Source organism: Passer montanus, unplaced genomic scaffold (assembly GCF_014805655.1).
Source record: "Passer montanus isolate IOZ18808 unplaced genomic scaffold, ASM1480565v1 scaffold111, whole genome shotgun sequence".
NCBI lineage: Eukaryota > Metazoa > Chordata > Aves > Passeriformes > Passeridae > Passer > Passer montanus.
In genome coordinates this window covers 757,048-775,254 of record NW_024357725.1, presented here as the reverse complement: position 1 = coordinate 775,254, position 18,207 = coordinate 757,048, and the positions used below count along the sequence as shown (strand labels likewise).

At 42.1% G+C, this 18,207-nt stretch overlaps 1 protein-coding gene across 7 annotated transcripts in view; it reads right to left on the bottom strand.

Moving 5' to 3' along the window:
• Positions 1–207: 207 nt before the first annotated feature.
• PEAK1 (pseudopodium enriched atypical kinase 1) overlaps positions 208–18,207 on the bottom strand; it is a 111,664-nt gene continuing 93,664 nt past the window's right edge. For all 7 annotated transcript variants that reach the window (XM_039731317.1, XM_039731308.1, XM_039731363.1 and 4 more), the window contains 2 exons: positions 16,307–17,055; positions 208–7,534 (listed from right to left, as the gene is read on the bottom strand). In XM_039731317.1, coding sequence (XP_039587251.1) covers positions 6,389–7,534; positions 16,307–17,055 — 1,895 coding nt within the window. In that variant the 3' untranslated portion in view covers positions 208–6,388. The remainder of the gene's footprint in view (positions 7,535–16,306; positions 17,056–18,207) is intronic.

Below are 18,207 nucleotides of genomic sequence, written 5' to 3'. Positions count from 1 at the left end.
CGGGCAGATGCCAGAGGTGGGAGGTGGGGCAGTGTCCCTGTCCCCAGCACGGGCAGCTCTGCAGCTGGGTGTGGGCACCTGCCACACCTGCACTGCTGCTGCAAACCCAGCTGCTCGAGGAGTCAAATCCTCTGCTGCACTGGTGCTTGCCTCAGAAAAACACTTTCTGTCTAATTGCCTAGGAAGGGAGAAAAACAGGCAGTTTGATTTGGAGTGTAATAAAACTAGTTTATTTACACAGTAACATGAATGCCACGGAGTACACAGCAAAGTACCACAGCAAACCAGAGTGTAACTGCCCCTGATCACAAAGGAAGGCTTGAAGTTTATATACTTATTTATATAAAAATGTGTAAATATCAATATGAAGCACCAGATAAAGCAATGCAACCAGGAATTCCAAATACAAATTACCCACAAGAATGGAACTGAAAAAAGAAATTAAAATAAATTCCCTTATTCAAGGCATTTAAAGAAATCCCATTTATAAAAGTTCACTGATTTTGGAATCCCCAATTTAAAAATAAATTTCCCCCTTTTATTAAAAACAAGAACATATTCTTAAATGCTCAGCATAAGTAAGGTTTAAAAGGAAAAAACCCAAGGATTTCAACTGCAAAACCTTCTAATACCAACAATCCAAAGAACAAGGAAGCAGAAGTTTTGAGTCATTTTTGAAGAGGTGTTATTTATGAAACTACTATATTAAAATTTACACACTCTTAAAATATATATTATATATACAATATATAATATATATAGATTTTCAAGCAAAAAGGGGCAAAGAATACTTTTGGGATAAAAAATTTATATACATACATATATATTAAAACATGCCCACATGCACTCATATATATATATATGTATGTATATATATATATTTATGAACAAATATTTATTCCATATAAAAAAAAACTCCAACCTCTTCTAAATCCCTGAAATCTTCCCCTTAAATTTATGGAAAAAAAAATCTTTATAGTCTGAAGTAAAAACCAAATTCTCAAATTCTGCAGAGTGGTAAAATGCTTATGTACAGGTAAGTTGAGTATTTCTTTTCTCACTGGCAACTCTGCTTGATCTGAAAGCATTCTGTGGTTTCCAGGTAAATGCTGAGTGGAGCACCAATGCAAGGAGACTTACAGGAAATGATTTAAATTACACTCTACACCTACTCAAAATCACCATCCTTCTAACACTGCATCCAGGTCAGTAAGAAAATCCATACAAATGTCTGCCAGAAATTCTCTGCAGCACAGCAGGGAAAAAGACTTGCTCCTTCTTTTGGAGTTGAGGGTGCCCTTGCGACATTTCTCCCCAGTGTTTTGAGAAGTATTTTTTGTGTATTCTTTGCTTGAAGTCTTTGTAATCCACATGATTGTTTACAGAATATTTCCACAGGTGTATTTTTGTAGAGGTATTTAAAATTCTGTTCTGTACTTTGATGTCATCTTACTGCATAACTAAATCACAGTCACATCTCTCTCTGTGCTGGCTGAGGGGCTCTGACTGTGCTCCAGGTCTTACAGGAGTTTTAGCAGAACCAACACCACCTCTGGAAATCAGAGTAAAACTGATGGTCTAGTCATGCAGTAAAGTACTGTTTGTACTGAGAAACAGTCAATTTAGAGAAAGGGGGAAAAGAAAGTGCATTAAAAGGTCTAACTCAGTTTCTATTGTATCCCTCAGAAAACTTAAAATTGATTTAAATAAAAACAGGATAATTTATTTTATATTTACATAAAGATTTGTTATTACAAACAAAAGAAATTAATTTAGATGGGAATCTCACAAGAATTCAGAACCAGATACATTTTATTTCAGCAGCAAATACATGTTAAAAATTAAGGACCTACAGTACGAAGCTGCTGAATAAATTCTGCAGGTAGTTCAACCCTAACACACATATTTTATTTAAATAATATATTTTTCTCTACAACGTGTAGGAATTCTCTTGTATTGACATGTCAAGATGATCCATTCATACTTTCTGGGTGGGATGTGTGGAGCATAAAAGATTTAAGGTGGAATATTTTTGTAAATGCTACCTGCACTCTTCTCTGTGGGGCAGCATCATGGTATCCTGGCTGGAGTTACTGATTTCATCGGTCTGAATACTGAAGTGAGACCAGGCTTCAGTATTTGGACATTCCAGGGGCTCCAGAAGAAAATTCTGGATTCCCTCATTCCTAAAAATTTGTAGGCAAGCTTTTACCAGTAGAGTCCCTTTATATTCACCTGGTTATGCATATTGACTGGATCAGATCTGAGGTTTGACAGACAATTAGTAAGAAGTAATTCCCACTGAAGAAATACAAAACTAACCCACTTTCCATATCACCTCAGGAGCAGCTCTTGCAGCCCTCCTGTTTGAAGAGGTTTGCATTTCCCACCACAGCCCAGGGCTGGGGTGCAGCAGCTCCACCACCTGCAGCAGGAGCAGCACATCCCCATCCCGCGCGGAGTCTGCAGCAGATTGTCGGAGCAAGAGGCTTCTCCTGATGCCTGGCCAGGCTGGAATAACTGACTTGGTATCCACTGGTATTCCCCCTGATCCAGATCCCAAATCTGAAAGCCCACAGTTTTATTACTTCAGGTTTATGCTGTACTACAAGCAACTTAAAGGAACCTGTTCACACAAATCTTATGGAATAGATCAACCCAGTATCATACAAAGTACAGCATTTAATTTTGTAAAGTCTTGTGCATCTTTACATGGGCAGTATTATTTCTAGGGCTGTTATGAAAAGAGTAAGATTTCCACCAACTGACCAGCTACATTTCAGGTTTTTGACAAGGCACTAAACATTGTGAATCCAATCACTGTGCTCTCTCTGTAATATTAGAGAGGGTTTTAATGGCTCTAAAAGGATCAGAAACCACTCATCATAATTCTTCAAACAAGCATTTGATTTTTCCAGGAATTAGTTTCCACTGGAAAAATCTTTAGAGTTCATGTTAAAAATATCTGAATGACAGCTTTTATTAATAGAAAAATATATATTTACAGACAATACTGTTATCTTAGACTTGCAGCTCTTCCTATTTCTTGAGCTCAACTGAAAGTGCGACATTGCTAAAAAAAAATTCAAGATCTGTGCACGTATTCAAGTACGTTCTAACATGCACAGCCAGGGGTTTTGTTCCTGCCATACACAGGATCCTGTTACAAACAGAGCGGGTTTTTTTCCTTTTGCTTAGCAATTATGCTGTAGCATTCTTAGGATTTGTTTACAATCAGTTTAATGCATACATTCTTGTGTATTTACGTGGCACAATCTGGTGCCAGGATGGAGAACCACCACAAACACAGTTGCAATCATCAGTTATGGGCAGATCTGCAAAGTCAGCCTCAAGCTCCTCAAGGAAGAACTCAGGCCAGATCAGGTTTGATTACATTGGCCATTCTTTCTTTTTTAAAGAAAAAAACCACACAACATTACAAATTGCTAAAGTTTACCCAGTGCTGCACAAGAAAGAGGTTGGTAGTGAACATCTATCCATGCTTGATTATACTGCAGAGCTAAAATGAGTATTGGTTCATCACAAAAGATACAAACTGAAGTTAGATAGCTAGAGATACAAAGGCGTTGGACCAGCTGCATTAACACGTACGGCTGTACAACATTCAAAATCCAACTTTGCATGTGCGTGTTGACATCAAAGCGGCAGCGGGAACGCGTGTCCCTAAACATGGGAACACCCAGAGGCTCCCAGGGATTGCCCCACTGCAATGCCAAGTGGTCCAACAGTTACTCCTATGCCTATCTGAGCTAGCTGGGAAGTCAGGTGCACACACACACCACGCAACAAACACAGAACCAGACCACAGAGAACAAGAAGCCCACTGGCAGCTCAGCACACTGTCACTAACAGCTAGTAGGTAGTACACAAGTGACTTGCCATGCTCGGTGTATGTGAACTATGGGAGCATTGCCTTCCTGTGTCCAGATAAAGCAGGGCTGCACTGAACAGGAGATTCTTTGTAAAGGTTCTTCTACAAGCTGCTCAGCAGTAGTGCAGAAACTTTCTTTCCTGACGCAGAGGAAGTACTTCAACTACACACATTGCACTTGGGCTTTTAATGCACTGTCCTGTTTTTCTGCATCAATGCCACCATCCTAACCTTCTTGCCAAAAAGAGAAAGAAAAACATACATATCACATTAAAATATATTATCCTTATCCTTGCCTGATCCTTCACTGATACAGGTGAATCAAACAAAAGAACAACCAGAAGTTTCAAAAAAATCTTTCGAAAGGCAACGAAGACAGTCTATACTACAGCACAATCAATGTAGGCTTCCACACGCCATCAGCTGAGCTCTGAGAGGTGCAGAGCAGGATGACACAGACACGCCCTCGATGTGCGGCGTGCATCCAGAGCTACTCTCGCTGACTTTAAGCCTGCAGGACTGTTGGTTCAGTTTCCATGCACGTGGTCCAAGAATGCATATGTTGTATAAAGTGGCTATTTGTTTCAAGGCTGAAGTGAATTGAATCCTCACAGTTTTAACAATTAAAATGGAACATCAATCCATAAAAAGAACACATGGATATCTGTGCATTTATGTGCCAGGAAAGTAAAGGAAGGGGCTGCAGATCTAGCATCGGGTAAAGGCTGGTGTGTAAAGTGAACACTGTAATGTACAGCTTTAAAAAACAATACAAGAATTGCACATAGATCCAATCCATAGGAGAGAAGCACAGGCTCATAACTATGGCTGTCTGCTTTCCATCACCCAGGTCAGAATATTCAGGATTGCTTTTCCCTCTGCATCCAGATCCATTCTTCAGAGCAACTCAGGAAACAACTCCTAGCCTACCAAAACTGAGCAAGGATAATGTCTGTCCAGAGGTTCCATGGGAAACAGCTGTTAGGGCACAGAAGGAAGTCAGCAGTGGCCTCTAAAAGTGAAAAAGCTCCTTCAAGTTGAGGTTTTAAAAATTCTGACTCTTCAATCCTCACTAATTCCTGCTCTAGTCCAAAACTCTGTCTGTGATGCTCTTTGAGCTCTTCTGACAACATTCCATTTTTAGGGTGTTGTCTGTAGCAACATTAGAAAACACTGGTTGCAACAGGCAAAGATGATGGGCAGAGATGGCAGCCAAGCACTGCTGCAGGAAACGTGGATCACGGTGCTGCTGGTCGTGGCTGCCAAACTTAACAGCTCCCTCAATAATTAAACAACAGAGTTTTTGCCCCCTTGTTTTCACCCTTCAGAGAACTGTGTCTGCAGTAAAAGTATCTCCATGCTGCCTGTTAGCTACACACAGACAAGCTCTCAACATTTCTATCTACTGCCAACAAACCTGCAGAGCCAATTTCAGTCTCACTTTGCTGTATGGCATAAGTGACAAGAGCAAACCAAAACAAAACAGAAGAGGTGGCTTTTATTTTCATCCCTGATTCATAGCAGTGATTGTCAGAGAAGGCTATGTATGTCCCATCCATTCCAAGTCAGGCTTTAGTGCTTTTTGTGATGGAAGGGGAATTTCAATGGTCCACCAAGTGTTGTATTGTTCTTGTATAAATGTGGTTATGGCTACAGTACATCAACAGTCCAGAGTGGTGAAAGTTGCCTAGGAAACAGGATAGATAAAGTGTGCATATTCTGCTTTTTAATGCACAGGTCTCAAGCTAAGGGTAATGGTGTGATTAAGGCAGCATTGATGAAATTGTGGATCCATGGTTAGAAGGGATATGGGTAGGCAGTGAGGCAGAGGAGGAGGGAAGAGGACTGAACACAGGTTCTTACTGCTCACTGACACTTGCCATGCTCAGTGGAAAAACCACATCTGGGGAGGAAAGTACAGATGTAAAGCGTAAGAGAAAGATCAGAACCTGTTTGGTTGAGACCAAAGGAAAGAGGAGCACAGCCTGCTTGTGGGGGACTGATTAAGCTGAGAGGAGATGTGTAGTATGTGGAGTGACAGCAAATGAGTGTTTTGTGGCATGGTGGATAATTCATCTCACATTCACCACTAATCCGTCTCTGCTTATGGTCACTGCTATTCACTGCTCAATGCTGCGTAGGAAATGACAGAAACTACCCAGAAGAGGAGGGCAATTTGTTTACTGCAGTGGTAGAAATAGTGGTATCAAAGCTTGCTCTCCTTTTCAGCCAGATATGAATCAAGTTACATACTGTATGATCCACATGCAGTCGTGTATGTGATCAATCCCTAGCAGGCCTGGCAAAAAAGTAAAGTTTCTGTCATACTTAGTACAGGATGCAATTTCTCCAATTGGAACCCATTTGCTCAGAGGTGCTGGCTTTGTTGTCTAGGCTGTTTTGTAACAATTGTACAAAGTGTGAGCCCTAGTGCAGGCTGGAGTGAGGGCTGGGGCAGAGGTGGGGATGCTTCACGAAAAGCAACGGGCTCTACAACTAGTGCTGCTTCATGAGCCTCACAATGCGATGAAGTGAGTCTGTAGTGGCAAAAGCCAGATACTGACAACAAAGCCAGTCTTCCAGAATAATTCCACAATCCCTCTCCAAGGACTTCTCTGCAAACTTGATCATCAACAGCGTCCTTTTTATATCGAGCCAGTTCTGAAGTATAGCATCTCTCCGTGAGGGGTTGGAAGATGTACTGAGGGCATGGAACAAGTCTTCACGTGGACCCCAAAGCAGACACTGAAGGATTCCTTTGGCTTCTGATATCAAGATCCTCTCCGAAGGGTTGGGATTCAGCAGGCAGCTGGCAAGCTGCTGAAGCCCTTGAGAGTAGAGAGAACGGCAAGGAATCTTGGGGAGATCAGCACAAGTGTACTCCTTCTCTTTCAGCTCTGGATTCTCATCAAAGGGGTTGGGTAAGTGCAGCATTTCATAGATGAGGATGCCAGTCTGGAACTCATCACACTTCTTGTACTGCGTTGCAGTGATGATTTCCGGAGCCAGGCGGGACTGATCCCGTAGCACCTCGGGATCCACCATGTGACTCTTCTGCTTGGCCTGGGAGAAGTTGCTCACAATTAATCTGGCTGGGCAGGCAGTGTTGGGATTGGGCTCTGTGGCCTCGGGGCTCAGGGGGCTGCCTCCCGCTCTGGAGTGCACCAAGAGCAGGTTCTCCAGGCGCAGGTCACAGTGCGTGATGTGGTAGGGCTTCAGGTGCTCGAGGCCCAGGCACAGCTGCAGCAGCAGCAGGCAGACCTGTCTCTCGTACAGGTCGGGGCTCTTGCTGTGCCGGGGCGCGGACTCGCGCACGAAGTCGGCCACGGTCAGCTGCGGCACCTCGCGCGTGATCACCACCACGCGGCTGCGCGGCCTGCCGGCGGCACCCTGCCTGCCGGGGCTGTCCCCGCGCGAGGCCTCCGCGCTGTCTCCGCTCTTCTGCTCTGCTTCTTCCTCCTCTCCTTCCCGCTCTTCCTCCACGTCCGGGGCGTCCTCGTCCTCCCACGGAAGGAGGCGAAGTGGCACTTCAGCCAGGAAGTGGCCACAGTCCTGCTGGATGTTGAAGTTGATAGCCAGGCTCTGCCGGATGGACAGGCTGTGGTAATACTGCTGGGATTCCTTAGCCTTGCTCTTACAAATCTGAGGGAAATAAACAGAACAGAGATAATTCTTTAATTCCTCAATTCTATATAATTTTTACTATGTACTTTGTTGATAGGATCTCCAGTCTAGGCCTAAACATGAGCAATGAACATTTTTTTAATGAACTGACCTTGGCAGCCTGTCTTAAGGCACCCAAACAGCTCTCATTGGCTAGTAAGCAACTGCAGAGCAATACATGCAGGCTCTCTCCCTCTGCATAGATGATCCAATGAAAGTACAATTCTGCTTTTTAATCAGAACAGCAGCTGATACATGGTAAATGCATAGCAAAGCTTTTTTTCAGTTATTAGTTTACCTGTATCATTTTATTGCAAGTTCTCTCAGCTTTGTGTGAAGCTTGAACAAGGTAAAAAATCAATAGCAATAGGGAATACAAAGAAATATGCATAAAGTATTTGACCAAACGCTTGCACACGGCTGAGTTAGCATGGCAGAACAAGTCAGCCCCTGCAGCTGGGGACTGATGTTTGCTCCTTGCCTGTTGTAACTGGAACTGAAATCCAGGAGCTGCAGCAGTGTGTCTGCAGTGAGGGGTGCATGTGTGCATGGCCCAGGCTGCTGCCAGACAGACTCGGCTCAGGTGATGAATGGACACTCAGTAGAACATGGTACCTTAATTGCTTTCAATCAGTTATCAAGATCCAAAATACGCTTTGGTTTTTTGCCATATATACTGTATTTATGTCCAGAAGTATCTTGTTGATATATACATTATCAACACAGTAATTATCCTTATTAATTGTTTGCACTCCCATAACAACTGGCAGCTCCAACCTCTGACAAAAGTCACTGGACAAGCCCTATTAGGGCCTCTGTTTCTAAGGCATTAACTGATTAAAATTACAAAGACTCAGCTGTCTTGACCTTTGCATATTAACCTTAGTTCTACTAAATTCAGAGAGATCATTCACAGCATGTAAGGTTAAGTGTATGTTTTAATCTTGTACATGGTTAGAGTCTAAATATTCACTTGCTGTAATGCACCAACAGGTTTTGAGTGCAAAGCTCAGAGAAGAAAAAAGAGGAAGTCATCTCTCTCCAGATGAAGCTACAGCTTCCCTTAGCCCATCTCTGAAACCAAGGAAAGCCAGATAACCAAGGTCAGCACTTGTTACACACAGCCACCATCACCAAGAAACCCAGATCTCATCCCAGCCCCAAATGTAAGCATTAGGTGACTTTTCTGCCTGTTTCTCATTTCTCCCCTTCTCAGAATATCTGCAGCTAAGTTATAAACCTACCTTTCAGTAACACACACATAAATGTTTCATATTTTACATGCTTATGTGGTTAAGAAATATAATGTGAGATCTAATCTTTTATGGTAGCTGATCAGAAAACTGCATTGTCAGATAACCACAAACAAAATTTGCACCAACATTCTGACTGCCCTCTTGTCTTTGAGACTCTGCATATTTCTGTACTTCACAAGCACTTACATTTCCCTACTCATGTACACTAAAGCTGCCTGTTTATAACTGCCACAAACCCACAACACTGATTTGAAAAATGCATTTTCTAGTCAATTTTATTTATGACAGAAAATGTTGATCCTTACCCTGTTTACACAGTGGCTTTTGCTCATTTAAATTTTCAGATGTATTTTACCCTGTTAAGAGGTGAAGTGAGTTCTCAGTGGCATGTGTGGCCCCAGTCCCTTCTCTCAAGGGTTACAGAGGCAAAAATATAGCAATAACCTTTGAATTATATAGAAAAAGAAAATGCCAGTTGATTGTCTTTGAGACTGAAGTCCCCAGATTGATTAAATACTTAATACTGCACAGAAGACAGAACTAGAAAAGCTATACAGACAGACTCATATATATATATATATATGCTGAATGTATACACATGGTGTGTATCAAATCTGACTGGGAGAAGAGCTATTAAGGAAAACAAAATTGTTCCATCTTCTATGCCCTTCAAGTCCATGGCCTTTTTCTTGCACAGCCAGCCATGGGAATACTCAATTCCAACTGCAGAAAAGGTTCAGCATGTTATAATTCAGCCTTTAGTTTTTAAAAATGACCTAAAGTCATTTAAGTGACTTAAAAAAAACCCAAAAAACAAACAAACCAAAAAAACCCAACAAAAAACCTCATTCTGAAAGTTTAATTTTAAAGTCAAGTTTACTTGCTGATAAAAAATGTTGAGAACCACAATTGGCCTTAGCTACTGCACTCTATTTCTTAATCCACGGAGGATTTCTAGTGCCACCAGTCAGCCAAAACTGGTATTCTGTTAGGAATATATAATCCACAAAGTATGTGCTCTGAAAACAATATGCACATCTCAGTTTGGTAAATATAAGGCTTTTAAAAAAGTTTATGGAAAGGATTTTCCCTTGACAACAGAAAAAAAAGTGCAAAGGAATCAAGACTTTCTCCTAGTTCCTAATTTTAGCCCTAGGAAGCCTCTTTTTCCTACTTCAGAGAATGTTCTTGAATTTACTACTGTTTCAGTTAAAGTTGGAGAGAGGATCTGCACCCCCCAAAATCAGCTTTGGTTCCCTCACTTTAAGCACGGCTGATGCCAGAACTGTGAGTACAGAAGCACACCCTCTCCCCTGCTTTAGGGGTGTGCTGATGCTTTCTTCTCATCAGAAATGGCTGGCCATGCACATCAGCATCCAAAGGCATCCAGCTGCTGGTGCAGAGGATGTTCCTCCTGAGCCAGTGGCCTGCAAGGCCAGTCTCCATCCCTGAGATGACCTCTCCAGCCTACTAAACCCACCCTAAAAGAGTTCTGCTTCTCTATCTCCTTTATTTTTCTTTCCACTATTCAATCTTAAGTCAACTTCAAATTAAAGTGACAGCCCTTCTCCTTGTTGATTGGCCAAAAACTGATTCCTGATTCCCATCCTTGAATATGATATCTTTACAACTGGGGAAAATGTAACATTTTCCATCTTCTTTGTTTGTTTTTGAAAATACCCAGCCCTTACTTCTCCTACCTTTATTCCTAACCCTCTGATTTGTGGTGCTCTTTCTGGATTCTCCCCATGTATTACATCTTTCTGAAGAGTGGTACCTATAATGAGCTCAGTATTGCAACTGTGGCCTCTCCAGCTTTCAGCAGAACAAAGCTTTGTGTCCAGTGATCCTCAGAACACTTTGCAGGAAGAAAAAGTTACATTACTAACTCCCTGTGTTCTTGAAAACATTCAGAGCACTGTCCACTCTAAAGTAGGAAGTCACAGCAGGGCCAAACTTTCCCCAAAATCAGTTCTTCAATTTCATAGGTCTTGCTTCAGACTCCTGTCTATATCAATAAAACAGAATTTAAGTTATCAACAAACCAGACATTAAATAATAAATAGAATTATGATTAAAACTGATACTAAAATCACTGCATTCATTAAAAGAGATTTTCCCTCCTTATTGTGCTGTTAATATGGGGAAAAAACCTCTAATCCCACAAATGGCCAATTGTGATGGATTTTGGACACTTCCACTTCTCTTGTTTAATACAGAGAAGTAGATGGGTATATATCTACAATATCTACAGAGACAAGAGAGCTGAGATCTGATTCCAGATGTATTTTCTGCTTCTTGCTTTTTGTTTACAAACACCATGAAGTGAGAAGAGGAAGAGGCAGCTGGGTTATTTCAGGCTGATTAAATTGCTGACTACACAAACACTAAAATTTGTACACTGAGCACTCTGCAGTTGTTGGGAGGAAGGGAAAGCTGGGCTTTCTGGAGGCAGCACCCAACCTCAGAGTGTGGTAACAAATCAGACACCTGTCTGAATTCACAAAGCAGTTTCTAGAAGACAGACCTGCAGTGATCTGGTGTTCCTGTAACTGTCTGGCTTCTCTTCAGGTAAGTCTTGGGGTTTTACGTTGCACTGTTCAGATTCTTCTACATTGCAGGTTCTACTCAGAAGTCTACTTTATATTACCATTTGCAACAGAGTAGTAAATACTGGTGTTTAAGACCATCAATGGGCAGTTATTCTCACCCAAGCCTTTTGTCCTGGAATAACTCCACTATCACCTGAAACTACCATCTGAATGACAAAGATTTTAAACTTTCAAAATGGTTTGAGCTGGAGTCTGAGTTATGTGACTGAAGTCAGTATTTACATTTGAAAAAAATTTAGGGAACAAATAGTGAAATTTATTGGCCTTCCTAGCAAGTATTTTCAACTGCTGGTGATGAATTGCTAAAGGAGTGCACACAGAGCTGCTTTTCTGCTTGTGATGGTTAATTCTGTGTCAAAGCTGGGAAAAAAATATATAGCCTAATTTCCTTTGCATTTTAAAAGCTTTTTTCTGTTCCAGACATCTACTCAAAAAGATGGAAATCCTGTTGCCTTTTACATAGAGAATATGCTGAATACCTCTTTTTTGGCACAGGAAGAAAAGGTGAAAATACTTTGACTAAAACAATAACACAGAAAGTAGGCTCAATGAGTCATTTACTATTTGCTTTCATGAAATACATCCAGCTGAGCTATGAAGATACGGTATGTGATAACAGCTGAAGGGAAGGTGTTGATAAGGGCTTGGCCAGCCTTATGTCATGAGCTGATAAAGAGCTGCTTGCTCAAAAGATGAAGCAATGTTGGTGAAAAACCCTTCCATATGATGCAAGAAAGCAATGAGGAAAAAGGAGAGTACAAGTAGAAAGGAATGCAAAGTATCCACGTTCCTTTTCACTGGAATGCACTGTCATCATGTATCTTTTCCTTAATGCATCCACATGTCACATTTATAGGGACAGGACAGGTTTCTTTATGCTCTGCCATTTCAATTTTCCTCAGTGCTCCTAGCCCAAGGAGCAGGAGTTGAACATTTCAGAGCTTCTACAAAATGTTCTGCATTAGCTTTTCTTCTTCCTTTATGAGTCCCGTGGCCTGCAGTGCCATCAGCTGACTCTCACTTCCCCAGCAGGGAATCTCATTTCCACTCTGTCCCATGCATTTCACACAGCATCAGTGAACTTACAGCACGAGGAATATTGTGGGAAATGAATTTACAGGCGCTGAAAATGAGAAACACAGAAGATCACAAAGACTGAACCATCTGTGCCACTTTGTTGTATTGCACAGAGGGACAACTGCAAATGAAATTCTGTGTAGAATGAAAGCTTGCTAATCCCAAATTGATAGCTTGTTCTTGGCACAACCTTGTTTTCCAAGGAGGCCAGTTTGATCTCTGATTGACCTCGTTTTCTTGATCTGGCCTTGGAATAGAGCTTTGACTTTTTAATGATGTGCCAAAACACAGAATTCTGTTTTGCTGTGACTGAACTGGGAACGGGCTGGAAGTTGAATATACATTGCTTTGTTTTGATCTGAAGCACAAAGTTCTGGGACAACCTTTAACAATCCTTCTGACAGGAAGCTGCACTAGGAAACTGGATTACCAAATAAAACCACCTTAGCACACTGTGACAAACTAAACATGACGAGGAAGTAATTGTCAGCTGCAATACAAAACTGCCAGCCAAGTTCAGCCCAGTGCTGCTTACTTCTGCATTCCTGTGTTTTATAGCTGGGACACAAACCTTCCCAGGAATCCTAAGCTTTTACTGCCAGGAGAACTTCTGCTGCCCTGCAGCAATGAAAGCAATTCTCCCCCAAGAATTCTCTCTGCAATTCCTGCTGCCCCACCTGAGCAGCACTGCCACACGTGCCTGTGGCCAGAGCCAGCTGGGTTTATGGCTGTGTGGACTCTGAATCATGGCTTCTGTGAGTCAGCCTGTGACACTGGACAGCGTCTGCTTTGGGAGTTTAATTCTGAAAGTGGAACCAGCTTATGTCACTGACACAGTAGTTATAGTGTCTGTTTTCCTTCTGAGTAATCTTATTTATTTACTTTTTAATAAAAGACGTCCCTACCACACCAGTGCCTTATTCAATTTGTGTCAGGACACTAAGAACAGAACTCCCCCAGTCTGCTGTGACAAAGAGCTGCTGCTCTCTGCTGCTTTTACTTTGGTGTAACCTTTTCACCACATATTTGGAATTACTGATAAGACTGTGGTTTCAGGGGAATGTTTATCCATATTGCCCCAGATCTACCAACAACTTAGAAGGTGGTACTGCACTAGGTGAAAGAAAAACACCTCAGGAATTTTATGGAAACCTTTCTTGAAAGGGAACTTGCATTTTTCCATTTGAAAAAGTACTTTTCTGATCACGACTTATGTACTCCTTTTATTTCTAATGTTTCAGTCAAAATAATTTCCACATGGCTTCCTGCAGCTATTTTTGCACTGGGTGTTTACTAGCAGATTAGGTGAGAGTTGAAGCAAAAAGCATAATAAAGTGCTGTGAAACAACACACTCCTATGAATGTTTCCTCTTATATCCACCCCAACAGAACAAGTTGTGCTCGTTCTCCACCAAATTTATCAGAGCATCTTTTACTGGTGAAACCACCAGAATGGAAAAGTGCACTGGTACGTTCACCTCTACAAATCATTTATTGTTCTAAATTTAATTCAGCAGTGTTAAATGGTCAAAGCTGAATTTTTAACAATGTTTTGTAATTATATTTTTGGAGATAGAATATTAAAATGCCAATTTTATGTATCAAGACTATTAGCACTGTTTGGGGGTGAATCTCTGATTTTTTACAAAGAGAATAATAATTAAAAAAATCTCATTATGACATTGTTTCTCAGATCTAATATTAAAATTATAAAACTTAAGAACTGTCTGAATTGTTAGCCAGTGTTGCTTGGGTAGTTCTGCAAAATTCAAAAGAGCTACATTAATTTACACCATCCAGAGATGTGGCTCCATATACCATTTGAAAGTGTATTTCTAAGACTTGATCTGAAATAAGAGGAAGACTGTTTTGGATTCAATTGGCACACCAGTAATTTTCATCTCACTGCTTTTTCCACCCTGTTTTGGGAACGAGGGATTTAAAGTGGCAGGAAGACATAGGTTATTTGTTGAAGGTAGATTACTATGTAATTTGGCTCACACAAAATACACCCATGGTAGTAAAAACTAGCATATTTGTTAAAGCTAAATTCCCCAAATCTCTGCGTAATGAAACAGCAATCTGTGGTTATGAGCTTTTGGACAAATCTGATCCTGGACCAATGGCTTATAAGTCAAAGATCAACTTGGGGCCAATACCTTCCTCTGTCACAGTAAGTGCCAGGGGGGTATTTTCAAGAGGAACTTTTCCTCTCTTCCTAACAGCACAACAGCTCCTGGTGACCTCTGACTCAAGGATATTTTGTGGATACTTCACTCGCATCTATTACCATGCAATAAAGCTTGTTAGTCAGAGAACTATTTTTAAGAAACCTGAATTATGAAAAAGAAAATGTAGCACCTATTTGACCATGTTACCCTGCTGTTCTTTCTTCTCTCTGGCTTCCTACAAGGGAAATGTATTTTCTGGCTGTATACAAGGGAATGTCGTGGGGGACACACCAATGACACAGGTCTTGTCTGTCAGGGAATACTGTAAAGGCACATCTGTGATGTGCAAAGACATATCCCATCAGTGATAACTCAAAGCTGCCCATACAGAAAATACCACTTTGGGCCCTAGAAGCAATCATTTTGCATTACTGTATTAAAGCAAAAGCCTCCAAGCCAGCCATGAGCAGTGCCAGATGCTGATTCTGGAGCACAGCTCACTGCCACATACACTCATGGTCTGGCTCTCCTTGGCTGCTCTGTACCACTGGACATGGCAGCTCCAAGACACTGTACTTCATTTCACACCTTTTCCAATAAGAAGTCCTTAATAATTAATGCAATATAAATGGTTAGACCCAGATATCTGCATTAAAAGATACCTTTCAGGCCTCAGAAAAACATATTAGCTGCACCAATCTTACCGTTCAGTTTTTTATATCTTATTTGTAAACAGTCATGCAGGACTGGTAATAACATTTTGTTCCTGTAAAGCACCACCCTTGTGAGAATGTCAGATATAAGGAATAACAGCTCAGGCCTCACACATCTGTGTCAGGCAATAAATGTTTTATCTCAGTTTCAACAAGGAGGAGTCAGAAGTTCAGTGATTTACTCAAGGTCACACAGGAAGCCTGACAGTGCTATGAGTCTCAGCTGTCCTTCTCACTATCTTCCTACCAGATAAGCATTGAGAAATGCAAAGTTACAGCACTCAGAAAGAACTACCTATATAAAAGTCCAGGAAATAACAATATCTCGTGAGATAGCTGCCAGCTAGGCACTCATATATTAGCAGTAAATCTAGTAAATCTTATTTCTTTAATGTGTTAGCTGAAGAATTTATAGAGCAAACACTGATGGCTAGGCAGAGCTTCTGAAAGGCTGGTAATGAGCACTGGTGAAAATCTAAGACCTCGTATGGGAACAGAAAGGTCTATTACCCTAAAATTTACATTTAAAATTACATGGCTCTGAAAATGGAGAAATTTTCAATTTCTTAGGAAACCTTTCCTAAGTAGGAGTGATGATTTAATTTCCTCTGCATGCAGGTGAATCAAAGGATTTCGTTACTGTGAGCTTCTAAAAAACTGCTGACACACATTAAAAGAACACAGTTTTTCTTTCACAGTGTCATTAAGCAGTGACCACAGTAAAGACTAAGACGTGTTGATTTCTCTTTCAGTAATTCTGGAGCTGCAATAAGAACACGCAATTAAACAGCAGGTACCAGTGGCACAGATGGGTGTGGACAGAAGGAAGCGCCTGTATCTTGGGAACCTCTCTTCTCAGCTGCGTGCCAGCAGCAGCCCTGTCACTAGGGGATGTGGGGCCGCTCTCCGCAGCCCCTCGTACCTTGACTGCGTAGTTGTTGAGCGGGTCCTTGGCGTAGGAGGCGGGGTAGTACACGGCGTCGCCCGCCTCGCAGCACGGCTTGTCGCTGGTGAGGCGGAAATCCGACCAGCTGTCCACCCCGAAGCGCAGCTGGTCCTTCTGCCCCGCCATGAACAGGTCCTCACATTTCAGTGCCAGCTTCTTCAGCGAGTCAGCGTGCAGGCTGCGGATTTTGCCCACCACCTCCTCTCTGTTCTCGATGCCCCGGTAAAGCGCCTGTCTCTGCGGCTTCTGGACGCCGCGGCCCTGCCGGGGCTGCGGGAGGCGCCGCCCGCTCAGGGACTCCATGCTGTTGGAGCACCGCTCCTTAATGCTGCCGGTGGTCAGGCTGCAAACGCTGCTCGTGGCCGAGGTGGCTGCCCTCGGCTTCTCTGCCGGCCTGTCCAAGGAATCTCCCGACTCGTTGTCCAGGATCTTGAGCTCCAGGCTGACCGAGGAGCAGGCGCTGCTTGCTTCCCAGTTGGTGTCGATGTCGTAGGTGGGGTTGGCCATGAGGCACAGGTTGTTCTCCAGAGCCTGCTTCTGGAGATCTCGGGGTGTTGGCTCCGTGTTAGCTCTCAAAATTGTTTTCTTTGGCAGTGGAGGTGGTGTTGGCTGCAAGCTGTTCGTTGTCTCCTGGTCTGCCAGCCCTCCAAAGGCAATGGCATCATCCAAAGCTCCCTTGGGTTGCCTGGGTTGTTTTGGAGGGATCATAGCTGCTCTGGACTGCCCTGTGGAATAAGATAATAGTAAAAGAAGATTAAAGTACTTCATATGTGCTGCTCCTGTTTGCACTCTGCAAAGAAGTTTAAGGCAAAACCCCCCAAAATCCTAACTAGGACCTGGCCCCCCAACATTTCAAAAACCCCATGATACATATATGAAAAGATGAGCTAATTAGAAAGTAAATGACCAAATCAGCATCATATATATCTAATTACATCCAGCCAGCCTTGATTTGACCTTGGCATAGATACTGAAATCAGCTTCAGTGCTAGCAGTGCTGCCATTTTACATCCAGCAGACCAATGACAAGAACTGCAAGCAAAACCCCAACCTCAGTTTGACACTTTGGCCAAGTCCAGCCTCAGCAATTACACCCAGTGTCCTGTAATTTCTTCTGCAGTCAACTGACTCTAATATTATTCCTTATTTTCTATTCAAATGTGCTAAAACTAAGGGTGGATAACAGTCCATAAAACAATTAGGAAATGCACTAGACAGACTGAAAATCCTATTTCAGAATGGAACCCAGAAACTGCTAGACACAAATAACACAGTTTAGATACTCTGGAGGTCCCATCAGGCAGGCAGGATTGCCCCAGCAGATTCACACAGTGAAATCAAGGAAGTTAAGCCAACTTCCACTCAAGCTGACAAGTGTGTTGCCATCAAGAGCAGGATCATATTTTGACAGAAATAGTTTCTACCCTGCAATTAAAACTCTTGTGCCCTCCCCCTGACTGTAACTGCTCTCATGCATTTCCCTTCCTAACTTGCCACAGGTACCTTTGCTGGCAATGCTACGTTCAGAGATAACCAGACCTGGCTTCACTCAAGAGATCCCACGTGGCAAGTTACGTACACACAGGCTGGGATTTCTAATTTCAGACATTTGTGTGAATCCAGGGAAGATAAACTTCCTGTCATGTGTTCTGGATGGCTTTTATCAAGGGCATTTATGTTTCTTAAGTGCCAGAGTCCTTGGAAATGCAGAATAAATAAATGACAATAATATAATGGAGAATAAAAACCAATAAACACACAATACAAATGACCAGCTCACTGCTCTGGGACAATTAAACTGTTGTTACTCATATCAAGATGAGATCCTTCCAATCAACTGCTATTTTCAGATAAATTATTTTATAAGCTTTCTACTT